General features: G+C 55.4%; 2 protein-coding genes across 7 annotated transcripts in view; one reads left to right on the top strand and one right to left on the bottom strand.

Moving 5' to 3' along the window:
• The first annotated feature begins 5,152 nt into the window (after positions 1 to 5,152).
• Positions 5,153 to 9,059, top strand: BHLHA15 (basic helix-loop-helix family member a15). The gene is made up of 2 exons (XM_008983436.5): positions 5,153 to 5,183; positions 5,884 to 9,059. The coding sequence occupies exon 2, from the start codon at positions 5,929 to 5,931 to the stop codon at positions 6,496 to 6,498; it is 570 nt and encodes a 189-aa protein (XP_008981684.1). The 5' UTR covers positions 5,153 to 5,183; positions 5,884 to 5,928; the 3' UTR covers positions 6,499 to 9,059.
• A 6-nt stretch (positions 9,060 to 9,065) lies between these two features.
• The window catches only part of TECPR1 (tectonin beta-propeller repeat containing 1), a 37,416-nt gene continuing 27,108 nt past the window's right edge, over positions 9,066 to 19,373 (bottom strand). For all 6 annotated transcript variants that reach the window (XM_078357350.1, XM_078357352.1, XM_035282703.3 and 3 more), the window contains 9 exons: positions 17,890 to 17,986; positions 17,683 to 17,762; positions 16,574 to 16,630; positions 15,946 to 16,126; positions 15,346 to 15,481; positions 14,644 to 14,736; positions 11,156 to 11,262; positions 10,913 to 11,032; positions 9,066 to 10,724 (listed from right to left, as the gene is read on the bottom strand). In XM_078357350.1, the coding sequence (XP_078213476.1) occupies positions 10,611 to 10,724; positions 10,913 to 11,032; positions 11,156 to 11,262; positions 14,644 to 14,736; positions 15,346 to 15,481; positions 15,946 to 16,126; positions 16,574 to 16,630; positions 17,683 to 17,762; positions 17,890 to 17,986 (985 nt within the window). In that variant the 3' untranslated portion in view covers positions 9,066 to 10,610. The remainder of the gene's footprint in view (positions 10,725 to 10,912; positions 11,033 to 11,155; positions 11,263 to 14,643; positions 14,737 to 15,345; positions 15,482 to 15,945; positions 16,127 to 16,573; positions 16,631 to 17,682; positions 17,763 to 17,889; positions 17,987 to 19,373) is intronic.

The raw sequence follows: 19,373 nt of genomic DNA, 5'->3' as shown, positions 1-19,373 counted from the left end.
TGTTAGTGTTTTATGTTCTTATAGGAAATATTTTCACTGAGTCCAAATAACCACTGTTTTGTTGATGGAATTGAACACATTTTTGTCTCTTCTCAATGAAGCGGATTCCTCACAGCAAATGAGGCTTCTCTCTGAAGAGCTGAAAGGTCCTGCAGCCTCTCCTTGTCGTTCTCCCAGCCCACGTCCAACTTTTTAAAGCCCTTTTGGTAAAAATTGACAGGTCGTGCGCCCCAAACCTCAGATGGATCCGGCCCATCCCTGGGGATGTACGTGCTGGTGTGGCAGGTAGGGAGAGCTGCAGCCCGCGTGAGGCCACCACTCCGCTTCCCTCCGTGCAGCTCTTCTATCTGGTTTTCGGAGGGCAGGATACTGGGAAGCTTCCGTGTTCCCATCAGTCTTTCCTTCGAGAAGCTGAGAACGCAAGACAGCCGAATCTCCGCAGAGCGTGCCGGCCAGGGAGGACGGTTTGAGTTGATGATGTGTGCACACTTCAGGTGGTGGGGACTTGAGCTTTAAAAACACCTCCATAGCTGAATCTTCCCCTGCGAGCCACTCCACGTCACGTCCAGGCCTGGCTAGTCTCTGATTATCCCCTGTGGGATGAAATAACACCACATCCCGAAGCTGTGAAGGGGGATAGACAAGGGATGACAGCAGAGCGTCAGCAGTTGATACATGGTCTGGGTCGGGACCTTGGCTGGTCCTGCGTGGTGGGGATTCATCTGCACCTACCCTCCCTTCTGCATTAAGCCACAAGGTCTCGTCCAGCTTTGAAAGGGCCCGAGTGCTCCCATGTAGCTTCATTACGTGGGCACGAGCCCGGTCGGTCATGCACGACCTCACCCCTCCCTCCCTGAGTTCTGCTCTGACATAAAAAGTCCCCAGTGGCTGGTGCCATGCCGCCACGCTGTGCTGGGGAGGCAGCCGTTCCTTCGGGGCTCCTGAGGCCTGCGATCCCATCACCCTCACTCTTCACCCCACATATTTCCGGTGCTGATACGTTTCCAGACTCCAGCGCAACCCAGGGCGGCTCTCCAGACCTCTGCAGGGGCCGCTTTGGGTACCTAGAAGGAAGTCGAACCCCAGTGCAAAATGCAGGTGGTGTGGACATTGCCAGAGTGTGCATCGCAGATGATGACTTCATTGCCAGTTGTGATCCACTCCTCTCATTTTTTACACAAAGCAATAACTTTCCAAAGCAAGAAGTGTAGGATGGAGAGAGTCCCCTTCTGCCCAGGCCTGGGGTGGACACAGCGCCCCCCTGGGCTGTCCAGGGTGCACCAGTTCTCAGGATGCGTGGATTTAAAAGAAAAAATTAACAGGGCATTAGAAGATGATTTTGCCAAAATTGTCATGACTACATTCTTGCTGTGGGACTTCCTGAGTTTTCTCAGTTTTTACATCTAAGATTAGTCTTGGCTGAGGAGAAATGAGACATGATTATACTACTTTTTCCAGTTGCAGGTTTAAGGAGTTCAGATTTAATGACCAAAGTCGCACAGATCCGTGGAATCTGTCATCTTCTTATAAAGTGTCAGCCTCAAGGAAATTTATTGACCTTTTGGGACTGTCCATTTTCCACTAGGATTAAGATTTTGGCCGGGCGCAGTGGCTCATGCCTGCAATCCCAGTGCAGTGGGAGGCCGAGGCGGGTGGATTGCCTTGAGCCCAGGAATTCATGACCAGCCTGGGGGCAACATGGTGAAACCCCGCCTCTACAAAAAATACAAAAAAAAAAAAAACTAGTTGGGCGCATAGTGGCATGCACCTGTAGTCCCAGCTACTTGGGAGGCTGAGGCGAGGGGATGGCTTGAGCCCGGGAGATGGAGGTTGCAGTGAGCCGAGATCATGCCACTGTACTCTAGCCTGGGTGACAGAGCCAGACCCTGCCTCAAAAATAAATAAATAAAAAGATTTTAACAACACAATTTCCGTTTTTATTTATTTTGAGTTACTCATAATTAATTGCCAAAAAAACATTTTCTACATTGAGTTGGGGGGGTAGTGGATCTTTGTGGTGTTGCATGGAGGGGAAGATTTTATATTTATAATCACGTGGGTTAACATGTTCTTTTGAGATCTCAAGCAATACACAGGAAATTTAAGTAGAATAAAAATTGCAGCCCATTTTTCAGATGTCAGCATGTGCTGTGTTCGGCTCAGTTTTTTGTTGTTTTTTAACTAATAAGTTGGTTACCAGTGGTGGGTTTTCAAAATGTACTTGTTCCAATAAGTCATGCAATGAAATAAATCAGTGGCACTCTCTAGATGATGTGGAGGGGGGGTTAGAATATTCTCTGGCCTTCTGTGGGTACCAACCCAGAATCTGAATTAGTCCTGTTTTGGTGGAGTTTGTACATTTTCAATCCTGTAACAAAAATAATCTAGCTTTCATTCTCTTTCTAGCTAGATGCTAATTTGTCTTTTCAAATGACCCCATCAATAAGCCAGAAAGGGCAACACAGAAAAAGTGCTCCCCAAATCCTTCTGAGACTTGGCCCATGTGTCTGGACGAGAAGCCATTCATCGTCAGGGTGCAGAAAGCTTGACCAAGCTGAATTGCAGGCAGCATCCAATGTCCAGGTTCAATTGTTTCTGTAGAAATGGATTTATCTAAGAAAAGTCTTGGGTTGTCTTGCTGCTGTAAAAGGCCTTTCCGTACCCCCTCCTTTTATCCCTGTTCCCGTAGGGTGTCTAGAGCTTAGGGCCTTCTGCATGTCTGTCCCCAGGGCCCAGTGGAAGGAAGGCACCGCCTGACTCTTCCCCAACTCAGCCCATCATCTAAAAATTCAGAAGTCAACCAAGGGTTAGACGTCAAAGGTTGGGCTTCTGTTAGAGGGGCTTCAAAACATGAGCCTTATGAGAAGTAGCCTTATAAAAAGAAGGGGTGTGCACAGTGACTTCCAGTGGAAATCTCCAAAACAATATTCCTAAGTAGCAATGGGGTTGGCTCAAGTCTTTATTTACAAAGAACATTCTCTTTTGTCTATAAATCCTTAAAGATGTGTTGACAGTATTGAATTTCCAACAGCCTGTGAAGATGAGTTTGACCGGCGTTGACACGTGCCGGTATCTTCATCATGGGACTGGTGTATGTATCTCCCATCGGATTCTGTGTGCAGGGGAGGACACAGGGGCCGCCATACCCACCAGGCCTCCCTGCTGTCCTTTAACACAGGCAAAAGAGGTTCATGGCAATGTAAGTCAATGGACTTTCAGTTTAAATTGTGTACATTTTTAAATTGTAAGATTTTTACTGTATATTGATGCATAGTGTGATTGAACAAATTGCTTGTAATTTAAAAACTATTTAATATTCAAAATAAATATAGTTATATATTTATAAACTCTGTTGCAGCATTTCTTCTGTATTTTGTCCACCATGCAAGGGACACCCAGGTGAGTGGCCTGGTCCTGCCCTGCCTTGAGCACCTGCAGCTTCTGCCCCGTGGCCACTGCCCTCGTCCCCCGCTTTTTTTTTTTTTGAGAGGGAGTCTGGCTCTGTTGCCCAGGCTGGAGTGCAGTGGCGCCATCTCAGCTCACTGCAACCTCCACCTCCTGGGTTCAAGCAATTCTCCTGCCTCAGCCTTTCGAGTAGCTGGGATTACAGGCGCACGCTACCACGCCCAGCTAAGTTTTGTATTTTAGTAGAGATGGAGTTTCACCATGTTGGCCTGGTGTCGAACTCTTGACCTCAAGTGATCCATCCACCTCGGCCTCCCAAAGTGCTGGGATTACAGGCGCGAGCCACTGAACCCAGCTGGTTTTTTATGGGCTCTGGGTCTCCCAGGTAGCAAGACTCCATCTCAAAAAAAAAAAAAAAAAAAATGCTTTAAGCACTTTTTATTCCCCCTGAAACTGGTGAGCAAACCGAGGCACGGGGCAGCAGAGCTGGTTTTGAGCCCAAGCCACCTGTCTCCCTACCTGGGAGACCCAGAGCCCATAAAAACCGCTGGGCGAGGTGGCTCACACCTGTAATTCCAGCACTTCGGGAGGCCAAGGTGGATGGATCACATGAGGTCAGCAGTTCAAGACCAGCCTGGCCAATGTGGTGAAACCTCTTCTCTACTAAAAATACAAAACTTAGCTGGGCGTGGTAGCGCTCGCCTGTAATCCCAGCTACTCTGGAGGCTGAGGCAGGAGAATCGCTTGAACTCCAGGAGGTGGAGGTTGCAGTGAACTGAGATGGTGCCATTGCTCTCCAGCCTGGGCGACAGAGCGAAACCCTGTCTAAAAAAAACAAACAAAAAAACATAAAAGGCGTTCCTATGGACCGCACACCTGCCCAGGGAGACCCCCACTCCCACCTCAGCTCGGCGTCCACCCGTAGGAGCCCCAGGGTCCCCTAACCATCCAGGGCGGCAAGGCGCAGGAGCCGCTGTGAGATGCTGGCGTTTTCGCCGAGCGGCTCCTAACCTAGTGCTCCTGGGCCCTGGGCCCTGTGTTCTGAGCCTGAACTGGGCCTGCCCCTCAGCCTGGCAGCTCCCAGAGACCTCAAGTTTCCCCATCCGCGGAATGGGCCTGGGTCCCCGCCACAGGTGGAGGGGCCGGGATGGAGGGTCGCGGGAGGAATGGATGTGGGGGTGCTGTGACGGGAGAGGGTCGGGAAAGGCGGGTGTGGGGAGCCTGTCTCGCGCACGGATGTGGGGGAGGTGCGGGTGGAATCTGAGGGGGAGGATGAGAAAAACCAGTTTGTGGAGAGGCTGTTCTGGGAGACGAGAGTAGGGGAAACGGGGATGGATGCAGGCTGTCTTGAGGTGGCTGTAGGGGAAGAATGGAGAGAGACTGATGAGGGGAAGCTATCTCGGGGCGGGTGGCTGAGGCTAGAGGGGGAGGTTGTGGAGAGGCGTGTGGCGGCGGCTGTCTGGAGGGACGACGGTGGGGGTGCTGTAGGGAGGGGATGGGGAGAGGCGGGTGGGGGCGGCTGTCTATCTCGGGGGCGGGGCGGAAGCTGGGGGCGGGGCTGTGCGGCCACCTGGTCCTAGAGCCCCGGGCGCCGCCCGCCCGCCGCAGGTGCTGCCACGGCCGCCCGGCGCCCGCCCGGGACATCCAGACCCCGGCTCCGCCCCGGCCCCGCCCAGAGGGTTCATTTGCATGAGTCCGCAGCCCCGCCCGGGGCGGCTAAAGCGACGTGTCCTTGTCCCCCGTGGGCAGCCTCGGCGCGTGCGGCCGCGGATCCCCAGGTAACCCGGGAGCTGGGAACTCGGGTAGGGCCGCGGGGAGGGAAGCCAGGGGCAGGACCTAGCGGTGGGGTTGTGGGGGTTGGGAGGAAACCCTAGTGGGGGACTTGGGGTCTGTCTGGAGCCCCCACGGGTCCATCCACGTGGTGGCACTGGGGGCTGTCGCCAGGCCCTGGCCATTGCCGACCTCTGACCTCCACGGCTGCCCCATGTCTGCAGTGGTTCTGGTTCTAGCGCTGTTCTTGCGCGTGTTCTTGCGAGAGCTTGGTGGCTGGATTCACTGCCTGCCCACTGGGCGAAGGAGTCAATGCCGCCTTCGGCAGAGGCACCCCCTAAGCTAGGGTGGGGGACACATCTCAGGTTGGTCTAGGCAAAGTGCAAAGGTCACCGAGCTCAGGAGGCGTTCAGAGAGCAGTAAGGGGCATGGGGCCAGAGAAAGATCCGGGGGTCAGGGTGTCAACCAGGGGAAAGGGGGGCACAGGGATGGGGACAGGTTCCAGGGGTCTGTATGAGGTGAAGCAGGGGCATGGTGGGGTGTGGGGTCAGCCCAGGGCTAAGGTGTGAACAGAAGGACCTCCAGGTGTCGAGCACCAACCCCTGCCCCAGTACCATTGCTGTTAGCAGGAGGAAGCTGCCAGGGATGGCACCCCAGCGGGTCCCCTGTCCATGTGGGGTGACCAGTGTCCTGTATTCTGGATTTCAGCTCCAAGGGCCTCACCTCCTCGCTGCCACCTCCTGGGACAGGGCCATGAAGACCAAGAACCGGCCCCCACGGCGCCGGGCCCCAGTGCAGGACACAGAGGCCACCCCTGGGCAGGGGACTCCCGATGGGCCCCTGCCCAGCCCAGGCCCAGAGCCTGCCAAGAGTCTGCGGAGCCGGCCAGCCCGAGCGGCAGCAGGGCCTCGGGGCGAGGGCGGGCGCAGGCGGCCAGGACCGTCCGGGCCTGGGGGCCGTCGGGACAGTAGCATCCAGCGGCGGCTGGAGAGCAACGAGCGAGAGCGGCAGCGAATGCACAAGCTCAATAACGCCTTCCAGGCCCTACGAGAGGTCATCCCCCACGTGCGCGCAGACAAGAAGCTCTCCAAGATCGAGACCCTCACGCTGGCCAAGAACTACATCAAATCGCTGACGGCCACCATCCTCACCATGTCCAGCAGCCGCCTCCCAGGTCTGGAGGGGCCGGGCCCCAAGCTCTACCAGCACTACCAGCAGCAGCAGCAGGCGGCTGGGGGCACACTGGGGACCACAGAGGCCCAGCCCCAGGGTCACCTGCAGAAGTACTCCACGCAGATCCACAGCTTCCGAGAAGGCACCTAGTGCCTGGCTGTGGGTGGGGGTGGCGGTGGCTGTGGTGGCCTGGCCTGCTTCTCCCAGCCCCGGCCCTTTCAAGCCACGAGGCCCAGATGGGTGGTGACACCTCACGAGGACGCAGCCCCAGCTGCTCCATTTTCCCCGAACATTCAGTCACTTTCCTGGAGCAATTTTTCCTGCCCGGCTGGGGACCAGTGAGTGGGCTGGTTGAGGTTGTAGCCCCAAACAGCGGCATGCCCAAACCTCTGGGTAGGGCCCAGGGGGTCCTCCTTTTTTGAGCCAGGTGGTCTCAGCGGGTGCTGAAAGGCCTTCCTTAGCCTTGGAACTAAAGTCTCTTCACCCCAACGTCCTCCAGGGCAAGGGGAGATCCCAGGAAAAAGTTACTTACAGGTTTCCAAGGCCAAGGCCCTGCAAAGACCCCCCTCCAACCTTCATTGTAGGGCTGCCTGGGGCCTGGGCTTAGCACCCTCATTTGGGGTAAACTGAGGCCCAGGACAAGCCTGGCAGAGCCCAAGGCTGCTCAGGGCAGATGACCTCACATTCATCCTCAAAGGTTGAATGGTGGGGAGGGGCTGGAGTCTCTTCCTCCCTCCTCCCAAGTCAGGCTCCTGGAGGTGGTGACTCCAGGCTGTGCCAGGTTGGGGAGGGGCTGGAATCTCTTCCTCCCTCCTCCCGAGTCAGGCTCCTGGAGGTGGTGACTCCAGGCTGTGCCAGGTTGTGGAGGGTCTGGGGCAGTGTCTGAGGGGCATCATGGAGCTGGAGCAGGTGACAGGGCAGGATGTTCCTAGTGCAGCCCTTCTGGGCATGGGAGAGAAGTCCTGAGACCTAGGGTCACTCCCCAAGATGGCTCTGAGGCCTCCTGCTCAGCCCTCACCTGTGCAGGGAGCAAGTGTGCACCCCCCAGCCCCGCCTCTGCCATTACTTATTGTCTCTGGTGTGGCTTGTCATGTAATTGGCGCCATGCTGTCTGTAGGACATTACAGCGTGCTTTCGTCCTGGTTTGAGTTGGCAACCAGCAAGGCCCTCTGCGTGGTGGAGCCTGGGGGTGGCAGGTATGTCCCTCCCCCCGCCCAGGTGCTTCGTCCTCATGGCCGGGCCTGGCGACTTGGCACGTCCCTGCTGCCCCAAGCCCAGCTTCCTTCTGGGCATTCCTGCCCCACTGGCTCTGCCAGACTTGGCCACTTGGCTCTCTCCTCCCTCGTGCCTCTGCCCAGAGATGTCTCAAAGGCCCTCAGGGCCATGCCAGGCCGGGGATGTGGCTGCCACAGCAGAGGCCGAGGGCTCTGGCCAGCCTGTCCCCACCAGGTGGCCTTGCCCTCCCAAGTTGGGGATCTTGGCACCAGATGCTGAATGCAGCAGCAGGCTTGGGGTCAGCCCTGGCCACGTAAGGACACAGGTGACACCCTGAGGATCTGGCATTGGCCACTTTAGGCCTAACTTTCCTGGTCAGGGTCTCCAAAAGGTGGCCCGGTCACATTGGTCTCATTTCAAGGAGACTCAATCATAGGCCTGGTCTGGTCCTGGCCCTACCGCCCCAGTTGTCCTTCAGCATGGCTCGGGGTGGGGATCCTAGGCTGCAGGATCTGTCTCTCAGGAGGGGGTGCTCTGGAAGGTCAGGGTGACCCATCCCTGTGAGCTGAGAGTGATGCAGCTGAGAGCTTGGGACAGAGAGAGCCTGGGCCTCCCTGCAGGGCACCTGCCCAATGGGGACACAAGATGAGAGAGCTCACCATTGGGGGCACTTGGGGGCTACAAACCTGGCAGCTCTTGTTTCTGGCTGAGTTGTGGCCAGAGCAGGGTTCGGTTCGCCCCTGAACTTGCTGAATGGACCGACAAGCTGAGCCTGAAAACCCAGAGGAGCCTCGATCCAGGAGATGGAGACCGTGCCCAGCATCCATCTGCAGCCCAGGGCTTCCCCAGGGCAGCAGGAGGGCCTGGGGGTGGCTACCTTCAGGACAATGGTTTCTGCCCTGAACTGGCACTTCCACCTCCTCTGCTTCCTAGAGGGTGACCTGGGCAGAGCCGCCCAGTCCTTCATCCCCCTAGGACAGAGGGAATGCCCTGTGGCCACAGCACACAGGATCCTTAGCAGCCATAGTCCCACTTTGGGGTGTCCAGTGTTTCGAGGAGGAGAGGGGAAGGGGCTATGTCCACCCTCTCGGCCTTCCTCTTGGACCCCAAGGTCAGGCTGGATCCTTTTATACTGTGGGGAGCCCCTACCTCAGCCATCGGGATGAGTTTCCTCAAGTCCCTGGACAAGTGGGTCAGAGACCCCTGTGACGTCCCCCTGGGGGCCGTGGACACACCCACCCCCTGCAGACAGGCGCCCTGAGAGCTCCAGAGGTGCGATCCCCATCCCCATCCCCATTCCCACCAGCAGAGAAGCCAGAACTGCAATTGTTCCATCTGGGAAAACCCTGCTGGAGCCGAAGGGCCCGTGTCCCCACTGCAATTGTGCTGAAAATGTTTCTCAACTGACCCAAATTGGCTCTTATTTTTTCTTATGGCCTCTTTATTCATGAAATGGATGCTGTGTCATAAAGCAAAAATAAAAGATTTCATGGCAATGGCTATTTCAAGCGCACGGGGAGCCACATGTTTTAATCAATTTATCGATAAAAACAGCATGGCACTGACACTCCAGGGGAAATGTTCATTGAGTAAAGCATCCGAGGATGTGGTGCCAGGCAGGTCAACCGCTGGTGCGCAGCAGCGAGAGGATGCATCACTCTGCTGACCTGCAGGGTGAGGCCCTCCCCATGCCTTGCTGAGAGCCACCTGCAGACACAGCAGGTCACAGCAGAATGCACAGGTCACTATTGTAGGGGAACAGACTGTAATGCCCACACAGAGAAAACCTGATAGTGAAATGTAAACAGACAGGACAGGGTGGTTGTAGGTGGCTGCCACCTCCAGGCCCTTCCCATGATTGATCTGAGAGCTCACACCCGGCGGCACCAGGACCTACTTCCAGAAACACTGGAACACCAGGTCCCTCAGATGCCCGTGGGAGGGGCCCCAGGGAGACCTTTCTCAGCGTCAGCTTTTGGGTGACAAACCCTGTACAGCAAAACTGTACAGATACAAACAACAGACTCCCTGCTGACAATGAGACCAGAACCCCACGAAGGTTAGGAGGTGGCAAAGTTATCCCCTCTCCAACCGAGCAGAGCTTGGAGCTGGGGTCTGATGACCTCCTGGGCAAAGTGTCCAGGTGGAGGAAGCAAACCCCCAAATGGGGGGCACAAGGGATCAAAAGCAGCCAAGGGCTGGGTGAGGTGGCTCATGCCTGCTGCTGAAGAAGGAGGAGTCTTGCTCTGTCGCTCAGGCTGGAGGGCAGTGGCACCATCTCGGCTCACTGCAACCTCTGCTGCGTAAGTTTAAGCAATTCTCCTGTCTCAGCCTCCCGAGTAGCTGGGATGACAGGCATGCACCACCACGCCTGGCTAATTTTTGTATTTTTAGTAGAAATGGGATTTCACCATGTTGGCCGGGCCGGTCTTGAACTCTTGACCTCAGGTGATCTGCCTGCCTTCACTTCCCAAAGTGCTGGGATTACAGGCGTGAGCCACCTTGCCCACCCTCCTTCCTTCACTTGTGAAATTAAAGCCTCCTTGCAAGTCCTGCTCTGAGAAAGGGTCACTGCACATGGTAAAGAGGCCCTGAGCCCCACGGCCATCTCTCTTGGTCGGGGGTGGCGGGACCCAGGTGCTGTCTGAGATGCCAGCTCAGTAGGGCGGCATCCTGGGCTCTGCTGCCCCAGGGCCCATGCTCCTGGCAGGCTCCAGGTTCCAGGTTCTAGTCCTGGAAAGGCAGGAGGGAGAGGCATAAGGGAAGGGTGGGAGGGGCTGGGGCCTCTGGGAGGTGCAGCTCCCACCCCATGCCCTACACCCCGGGCTCCTCGAAGATGGGGACACATGCGGGAGTGTCTGCAGAGCTTCACATTTCGGGGCTCTCTCAGCCAGTGCATCTGAAGTGGCCACAGCTTCGGGGCCAGGTTCCCTCCTGAGTCCGCCTGGGTGACATCCCTCCACCAGTGCACACTTCAGCACAAGAATGACTCAGCCTTGATCCCCCAAACTGGGCACCATCCCTGCATCTAGGTGCAGGGGGGCTCCTCAGCAGCAGATGGGGCCATAGGCCTCTGGTGGAACACTTGGCTCTTGCTCCTGGGATGAGCTCCGGGGCGCCCTGGTGGCATTGGCCCGGACAGAGATGTGGTCCCAGCCTCCCTGGAAGGAGAAAGCTGTATCACTGGGGGACACAGGGGCTCGAGGGTGCCTGAGGGGCTCTGCCCAGGGGCCTCCCTCCAATTCTGACCCCAGGTCCCAGGGGAAGTGTCCCACAGTGGCCGTCCCTGTCTTTAGCGCCCAGTGCAGGCACGAGGGTACCACATAGTCCCAGCCGAGGGCCCCCTCACCCCGATGCCGTAGTCCCAGCCCTGGCCCTTGGGCTCATGGGGCTGCACGCCTGTGCGATGACACACCGTCCCCCGGCTCAGGCTGTGGCTGCCCTGCACTTTGCTGGCGATCACCCAGACCTGGAGCACAGATGCCATGAAGTCCCTGGACCCAGCTGCACTGAGACGGCTGGGCACAGGATGGGGGAGACATGAGAGGAACTGGAGCACCCCAAGTGCGTGATACCCCTTGAGTGCCCCTACCTGGTCCAGGGGCCCCACGGACACTCGGCACACGTTGTTGGACACGTGCTCCCAGCTGGAGCCCTGCGGGTAGCTAGGCGTGATCCCCTGGCGATACCACAAGTTTCCTGGGGAGAGAAGCAGTGAGGGTCAAAGGGGAAGACCCTTCTGCCCATGCGACCCAGCAACCCGGAGCCAGGTCCACTCTAACCACTTCCGGGTCTTGGAAGCTGCTGGGGGGGTGGGAGAGTCCTGGACCCTGAGTCGGAGCCACAGCCTCCTCCGCTTCTCCACACTTGGGAGCCTAGGCTGCAGCCAACTCTGCCCTCTGCACATTCTGGGCATCCCCCAAGTCTCATAATCACCCTATTGTGCTGGGCACAGCTGGTGTCCTGATCCTGTTTCTGCTGAGGCAGAAACTGAGGACAAGGGAAGTCCTAGCCAGAGCAATCAGGCAAGAGAAGGAAAGAAAGGGCATCCAAGTCAAAAAAGAGGAAGTCACGGTGTTTCTGTTTGCCTATGATATGATCATATAGCTAGAAAACCCTAAAGTCTCCTCCAAAAGACTCCTAGATTTGATAAATGAGTTCACGAAAGTTTCAGGTTATAAAATCAACGTACATAAATCAGTAGCACTGCTACATGCCAACAGCAACCAAGCTGAGAATCAAATTGAGAACTTAACCCCTTTTACAGCAGCTGCAAAAAATAGAATAAAATATCTAGGCATGTATTTAACCAAGGAGGTGAAAAATCTCTACAAGGAGAACCACAAAACACAGCTGAAAGAAATCACAGACGACAGAAACAAATGGAAGAAATACATCCCATATTCATGGATTGATGAGTAATACATCCTATACTTATGGATTGATGAGTATGAGATTGATGAGTATTAATACATCCCATACTCATGGATTGATGAGTATGGGGTGAATCAATGGAAGAATCAATATCATGAAAATGACCATACTGCCCAAAGCAATCTACAGATTCAATGCAATTTCTATTAAAACACTGACATCATTTTTTACAGAATTAGAAAAAAAAATCCTAAAATTCATATGAAACCAAAAAAGAGGCTGAATGCCCAAAACAATCCTAACCAAAAAGAACCAATCTGAAGGCACCACATTACTGGACTTCAATTATACTACAAGCCTACAGTAACCAAAACAGTATGGTGCTGCTATAAAAACAGACACATAGACCAACGGAACAGAAGAGAGAACCAAGAAATAAAGCCAGATAATTACAACCAACTGATCTTTGAGAAAGCATACAAAAACATAAACCGAGGAAAGGACACCCAGCATAAATGCTGCTGGGAAAACTGGATAGTTGCATGTAGAAGAATGAAACTGGATCCGTATTTCTCACCATATAAAAAGATCAACTCAAGATGGATCAAAGGCTTACATCTAAGACCTAAAACCATAAAAATTCTACAAGAAAACCTAGCAAAAATATTTAAGAGCTTGGCCTAGGCAAAGAATTTATGACTAAGATCCCAAAAGCAAATGCAACAAAAACAGAAATAAATAAAGGAGACTTAATTAAACTAAAAAGTTTCTGCATTGCAGAAGAAATAATCATCAGAGTAAACAGACAACCGACAGGATGGGAGAAAATATTTGCGAACTATGCAACTGACGAAGGACTAACATCCAGAATCTACGAGGACTCAAAACAAATCAGCACACACGAAATAAACCAATAATCCCATCAAAAGTGGGCAAATGACATGAATAGACATTTCTCAAAAAAAGATATGCAAATGACCAACAAACATGAAAAGTTGCTTAACACCGCTAATCATCAGAGAAGTGAAAGCAAAGCCACGACGAGATACCAATACCACTTTATTTCCGAAAGACCGGCCATTATTGTAAAGTCAAAAAACAATAGAGCCAGGTACAGTGGTTCACGCCTGTAATCCCAGCACTTTAGGAGGCCGAGGTGGGTGGATCACTTGAGGCCAGAAGTTGGAGACCAGCCTGGCTAACATGGTGAAACCTCATCTCTACTAAAAATGCAAAGATTAGCCAGGTCTGATGGCAGGCACCTGTAGCCTCAGCTACTCGGGAGGCTGAGGCAGAAGAATCGCTTGAACCCAGGAGGTGGAGGTTGCAGTGAGCAGAGATCACACCACTGCACTTCAGCCTGGAAGACAGAGCAAGACCCTATCTCAAAAACAAAAATAAAAAAACAAAACAAAACAATAGACGTTGGTATAGATATGGTGAAAGTAGAAGGGAACGCTCATTCGCTGCTGGTGGGAATGTAAATTTGCATGAATCTCTATGGAAAATGGTGCTGAGATGTCTCAAAGAACTGAAAGTAATCTGCCGTTCTATCCAGCAACCCCACTACAGGGCATCTTCACGATGAAAAGAAGTCGTTATACGTCAAAGACGCTTGCACACGCATGTTTACTGCAGCACCGTTTACAGGTGCACAGATATGGACCAGGGTAAGTGCCCACCATTGAGGAGTGGACACAGAAAATGTGGTACGCACACACCATGGAATATTACGCAGCCATAAAAAGGATGAGATCGAGTCTTTGGCAGCAACTTGGGTGGAGCCATTATTCTAAGTGAAGGAACTCAGAAATAGAAAACCAATTACCACATGTTCTCACTTACAAGTGGGAGCTGAGCTATGGGTAATCAAAGGCAGGCAGTGTGAATATAATGGAGACTCAGGAGGGGGTAGGCTGGGAGAGGGGTGAGAAATAAAACACTGCTTATCGGGTACAAGGTACACTACTTGGCTGACCAGTGCACAGAAATCTCAGGCTTCACTGCTATGTGACTCATCCATGTCACCAAAAACAACTTGTACCCCTAAAGCTATAGAAATAAAAATAAATGAGGGCAATGAATTATTTATAAGAGTCTGGGTGTGGTCAGTAGAGGCTGACGTCAGCTGGGCGCCTTGTATGGTGGTTAGTGAGGTCTTATATCAGAAGAACCGCTTGCCAAAACAATAGTCCAAAGAGTGAATCAGACTGAGGATTTGCTGGCCCAATAGTGTGACTATAGCAAGAAATACTTATTTATTTTGAGACGGAGTCTCACTCTGTCGGCCAGGCTGGAATGCAGTGGCACAATCTTGGTTCACTGCAACTTCTGCAGCTTGAACCTTCAGTACCCATAAAAATTAAAGGTTTTTGTTTTTTTGGTGTTTTTTTTTTTTTTTTTTTTAAACAGAATCTCGCTCTGTCCTTGATGGGTGCTCTCAGCTCACTGCAGCTTCTGCCTCCCGGGTTCAAATGATTCTCCTGACTCGGCCTTCCAAGTAGCTGGGATTATGGGCCCTTGCCACTGTGCCTGGCTAATTTCTGTATTTTTAGTAGAGATGGGGTTTTACTGTTGGCCAGGCTGGTCTCGAACTCCTGACCTCAGGTTATCTGCCCGCCTCAGCCTCCTAAAGTGCTGGGATTACAGGTGTGAGCCACCGGGCCTGGCCAAAACATTAAAAAATTTTTTAAAAGAGCTACTTGCCATTCTCATCCAAGGCATACACTGACGTCTGCCCGACGGACACCTGCTTCAGCCTCTGTCTCAGGGGCGGCGGGATGTGGTACCAGCAGTCACCTGCGAAGGGTAAGCTGACTTAGGCACGCGGCCTCCTCCTGCTCGCATGGGCCAGGCGGGGCCTCGTCCCCAGCTGTATTTCAGATGTGTAGCCAGGCGTCGGCTGTGGGCCACACAGAGCTGACCTGTGCCTTGCCGTCCTGGGGGTTCTCTAGAAGCCATGGCGTGCTCCGATGGAGCCATCTCGCCAGCCCAACATCAAAGTTTCCAGCTCTGCCCACGGTGGAGACCCAGCCTCAGGGGTCCCCTGGCTAACCCATCCTTGTGTGGAGGGCAGCTGAGTACCAGCGTACCGTGTTGGACACTAGACATCTGGCGAAGAACTAAGCCAGCACAGCCCATTCTCCCGGGCGGCCACCAGAGTGGTCACTGTGGAATAGGCTCTACAGGGCTGAGACACAGCGGCCAGCCATGGGGAGGGCCGGGCAGGCCTGGCTCCGGCTGCCCCATCACCAGGGTGACCACCTCCTGGTCAGTCCCAGTGGGAGGGGACACGGCTTCTGGGGGACCCTGGCTCAGCCCTGGCACCTGGCCCCAAGGGGATGTTCAGCAAACCTCAGCTTGGTCTGAAGCTGAGCCCAGCAGGGGCTCCTGGAGCGTGGCACTCACCGGCTGGCTGCGAGGGGTACACGGAGCCCCGGTAGAAGGCGGAGCCATCCCTTGCCACGGCCCATACCTGATAGCAGGCCCCGATGGAGATGGACATGAAGGGCTGGTCAGTGCCAACGTGCAGCCAGGAGGAGCCCTGCAGACAGGGAGGAAGGGCGCTGTGGTCACCAGGGCCCCACACCCAGGCCCCACCTCCAGGCCCAGCAGAAATGGGCCTCGTGGGTGGGCAGCACAGGTGGCTGGGGGACCACTGGGGTGGCACAGCCCCACCCGGCCTGATCTCCGTGCTCATTGAACTCCTGGGTGCATCTCGTCCTCCTGTAAGCAGGGAAAGCACCCCAGTGGGTGTGCACACCTCACCAAGGTGCTGACCATCAAGGACCGGGTGCCAAAGAGCTGAGGTACCCCTGGGCCCACCTCTGTTACCCCCACCCTACCAGCCTAATTCCCTGGCCAACTGTCCCAAGGCGCAGGGACCCACTCGGGCCACAGGCGGTGTCCACTGGTCCCAGGGGCCTGTCCTGAGCAGGGTCCGAGCCCAGCCGGACTCCAGAGCAAGGGTCCTCATTTCAGGAAGAATCTGCCAGGCCCGGCGCTCACCGCGGGGTTGAGCTCCGACACGCCCAGGCGGCACAGCACGTCCCCCTTGTCGCTGACGGCCCAGAGCGCAATGCTGTGCCCGCTCCCCTCAGCAGTCGGGCTCTCTGGAATGATGGACACGTCCCTGAGGGCGATGGGGGCCACCTCCAGCCAGGGCCCGCTGGTCACCAGCTTGCATTTTCTGTACAGTGGAGAGGGGGCACAGCCCAGGGACCCCAAGGTGACCGCCAGGCTCCAGGACCTCTTCCCACTGGAGCCAGGAGGAGGAAAGCAGTCCACCCCCGAATGGTGGAAAGAGGGGCCCAGAGGTGACTCCCACCCCACCCCCACCCCCAGCCAGGCCCCATTCTCTGTCCAGCTCACAAGCAGAGCGTGCCAGTGACATTTATTTGTTCATGAAAACAAACTCTCCTGAAACCAGAGCGCCTTGGGAGCCGCGGGCACTTCCTGGGCTGACATTTACTTAGCCTCGGCTTCCCTCCTCACCCCACTCCCCACTGCTTCTTCCCCTGAAACTGAGGTCAGAGGCCGGGAGATCGGCCTGGGGTGTGGGGAACCAGCGCTCCCTCTGGGGTGGCTCCTCTAGGAGCCTGACGTTGCTGACAGTCACACTGTGGCCCCGCCTCACCTGGCCCAGCACCGCCTCCTCACAAAATCCTTCATCGTTTTGGACCCATGGTATGAGCTGCAAGAAGGAAGAAGATGAAATCAGGGACACTTCGTGGAAGTTTCTGGAAAGTCCCTGCATGCAAACATTCTTCTTCTACCCAGGACAGGGCACAGAGCCTGGGCAGAAGCCATGGATCGCGTTCAGAGGAGGAGTTGTCACCACGCATGGCTCTCGGGAGACGCTTCCTGGCTGCCCCAGTGGGGACAGGGTTGGGGTCTCCCACAGGTTGGGGCTCCCTGGGGAAGGGGGTCGGGGCCTTCCTGGGGCCAGGCCATAGCAGTTGCCTATCGGGTCGGGTGAAGGGGACTCAGCCCTCCCCTCCCCAGGCCCTGTCGGAGCCCTTTTGGGGAGCAAGAGCCCTGGGTCAGGTTGAGGCCCGCGGCTAGGGGAGGGTGGTCTGAGAGGCCTGGCTGTGGCTGAGGGGATGGGTGAGGCCTGCTCAGAAGCTTCCAGCTCTTGGCCCCGTTCAGGCTGTCCTGGCTCTGTCTCCCTTGGACAGGCTGAGACTGTGCTGTGAAGGCCCTGCCCACGCCGTGCACCTGTGCTGCCAGGGTCTGGGGCCTCTGGGGATGGCAACCGCATCTCTCCGAGGAGCTCACACTGCCCCTTCACATGACATCTCGGGTTGGACCCCCCCATCACTCAGGGCCTGGCTCAAAGCCTCCCAGAGCTGACCCTGCTAAGGTTGTCCTCAAGCCCCTCAGTCCGGTGCCCCGGGTGCTACCATCTGACCCTCCCAGAGCCCAGGCCCAGCATGGCAGAGATAAGCCTGGTGTGGGGGAGCCATGGAGCTCCTACCTGTACCATGCCCCGAGGCCCGGGGTGCCAGGTGTGCAGGGAGTGCTCCCCTAGGCCCCTCCCAGCTCTGCCACTGGCTCCTCCCCCTGCAGGAACCCGGCTGGCACCTAGGGTCTGCTCTTCGGCCAGGTCAGGGGCTGGGGAGTCAGATTTCTCCAGGCTTAAGGGGCAGGGTTCAGCCTGGCAGAGCAGTGAGGCTGGGGGCCATGCCCTCCAGGGCCCTGATGCTCAGGACCCAGCCTGAAGGCCCTGCGCAGGGAGAGGCTTACGCAGGGAAGTCGCTGGCGTACTGCCACCCCTCCTGGTCCGTGCCCCCCGGTACGCTGAAATCCACGAACCAGTCGGAAACCTGGGAGGAGTGGGTCAGTGAAGATGGGAGCACCCCCAAATCCAGGGGGCAGTCAGAACACTTGAGGAGGGGCAAGGAGGGGTGGGTGGGCAGATTCCCAATCCCCCACGGGGCGGTGTGGCCTCACCCAGGCCCACTGTAGGGACGGGGGCTTCGTGCCGGCCTTGGTGCACTCCTGCAGTCCCGAGGCGTCACTCCACATGTACCGGTCGGTGGGGAGACCCCTGCGGCAGAACGACAGGGCTGGTGATGAGGGAGCCTGGGGGACCGGTTCACTCAGGCACCCCCATAACACCCCTGGTGGCAGTCCCGCAGGGAAGCGCTGAGCTCCAGCCACCTCCAGGCACTTGCTCTCCTAAGAGGTGACAGCTGGCTGGCCACAAGGGTTCACACCTGTAATACCATCACTTTGGGAGGCCAAGGCAGGTGAATCACCTAAGGTCAGGAGTTCCAGACCTGAGGTCAGGTGAAGTCCCATCTTCATACAAAAATTGGCTGGGCATGGTTGCAGGAGCCTGTAATCCCAGATACTTGGGAGGCTGAGAATTGCTTGAACCTGGGAGGCGGAGGTTGCAGTGAGCCAGGATTGTGCCACTGCACTCCAGCCTGGGTGACAGAGTGAGACTCCATCTCAAAAAAAAAAAAAAGAGGTGACAGTCAAAGCTAGCACTGCTCCAGGCAGGAGACCCACCTGGAAGACCCCATATCACCAGGGTACCCAGGTTAGAGAGGCCACAGCCTCTGGGCAGGCTGGAGGCCACCTCACTTTCCCTCCCATTATCCCTCCAGAGTCCCCTCAGCCTGACCCCAGACAGGCCATTATGGGTTGAATGGTTTGCCCCAAAAGACGTTCCAGTCCTCACCCTACACCCCTGTACTGGGAATGTGAGCTGGTTTGGAAATACAGTCTTCGTAGATGATCAAGTTCAGATGAGGTCACTAAGGAAGGCCTAATCCAACAGGACTGTTGTCCTTATAAAAAGAAGAAATTTGGACACAGAGACATGCAGAGAGGGGAGAAGATTTCCTTCCTTTTCCCTTCCTTCCTTCCTTCCTTCCCTCCCCTCCCCTCTCCTCTCCTCCTCTCCTTTTCCTTCCCTTCCCTTCCTTCCCTCTCTCCTTCCTCCCTTTCTTTCCTTCCTTTTTCCTTCCTTTCTGTCTCTTTCTTGCTTTTTCTTTTTCTCTTTCTTCTTTCTTTTCTTTCTCTGTCCTTGTCCTTTTTCTCTCTCTCCTTGTTTCTTTCTTTTTCTTCCCCCCACAGACAGGTCGTCACTGTGTTGCCCAGGCTGGAGCACAGTGGTGTGATCATAGCTCACTGCAGCCTCGAATTCCTGGGCTCAAGTGATCCTCCCATCTCAGCCTCCTGAGTGGCTGGGACTACAGACACGTGCCACCACGCCTGGCTAATTTATTTTTAAATTTCTTGTAGAGATAGAGTCTTGCTTTGTTGCCCAGGCTGATCTCAAACTCCTGGGTTCAAGCGATCCTTCCTCCTAAGCCTCCCAAAGCACTGGGATTGCAGGTGTGAGTCATCACACATGGCCACGCTTCTCTTGTTCAAACCATATGGTCTGTGGTGCTTTGTTATGGCCCCCACAGGACACTACAGTG

This window comes from Callithrix jacchus, chromosome 2 (genome assembly GCF_049354715.1).
Source record: "Callithrix jacchus isolate 240 chromosome 2, calJac240_pri, whole genome shotgun sequence".
In the NCBI taxonomy this organism is placed as follows: domain Eukaryota; kingdom Metazoa; phylum Chordata; class Mammalia; order Primates; family Cebidae; genus Callithrix; species Callithrix jacchus.
This window is presented reverse-complemented; position numbering and strand designations above follow the sequence as displayed.

Bases quoted from the DNA above. Each gene is read 5' to 3' on its own strand.
- BHLHA15 (XM_008983436.5), top strand. From the start codon at position 5,929: ATGAAGACCAAGAACCGGCCCCCACGGCGCCGGGCCCCAGTGCAGGAC.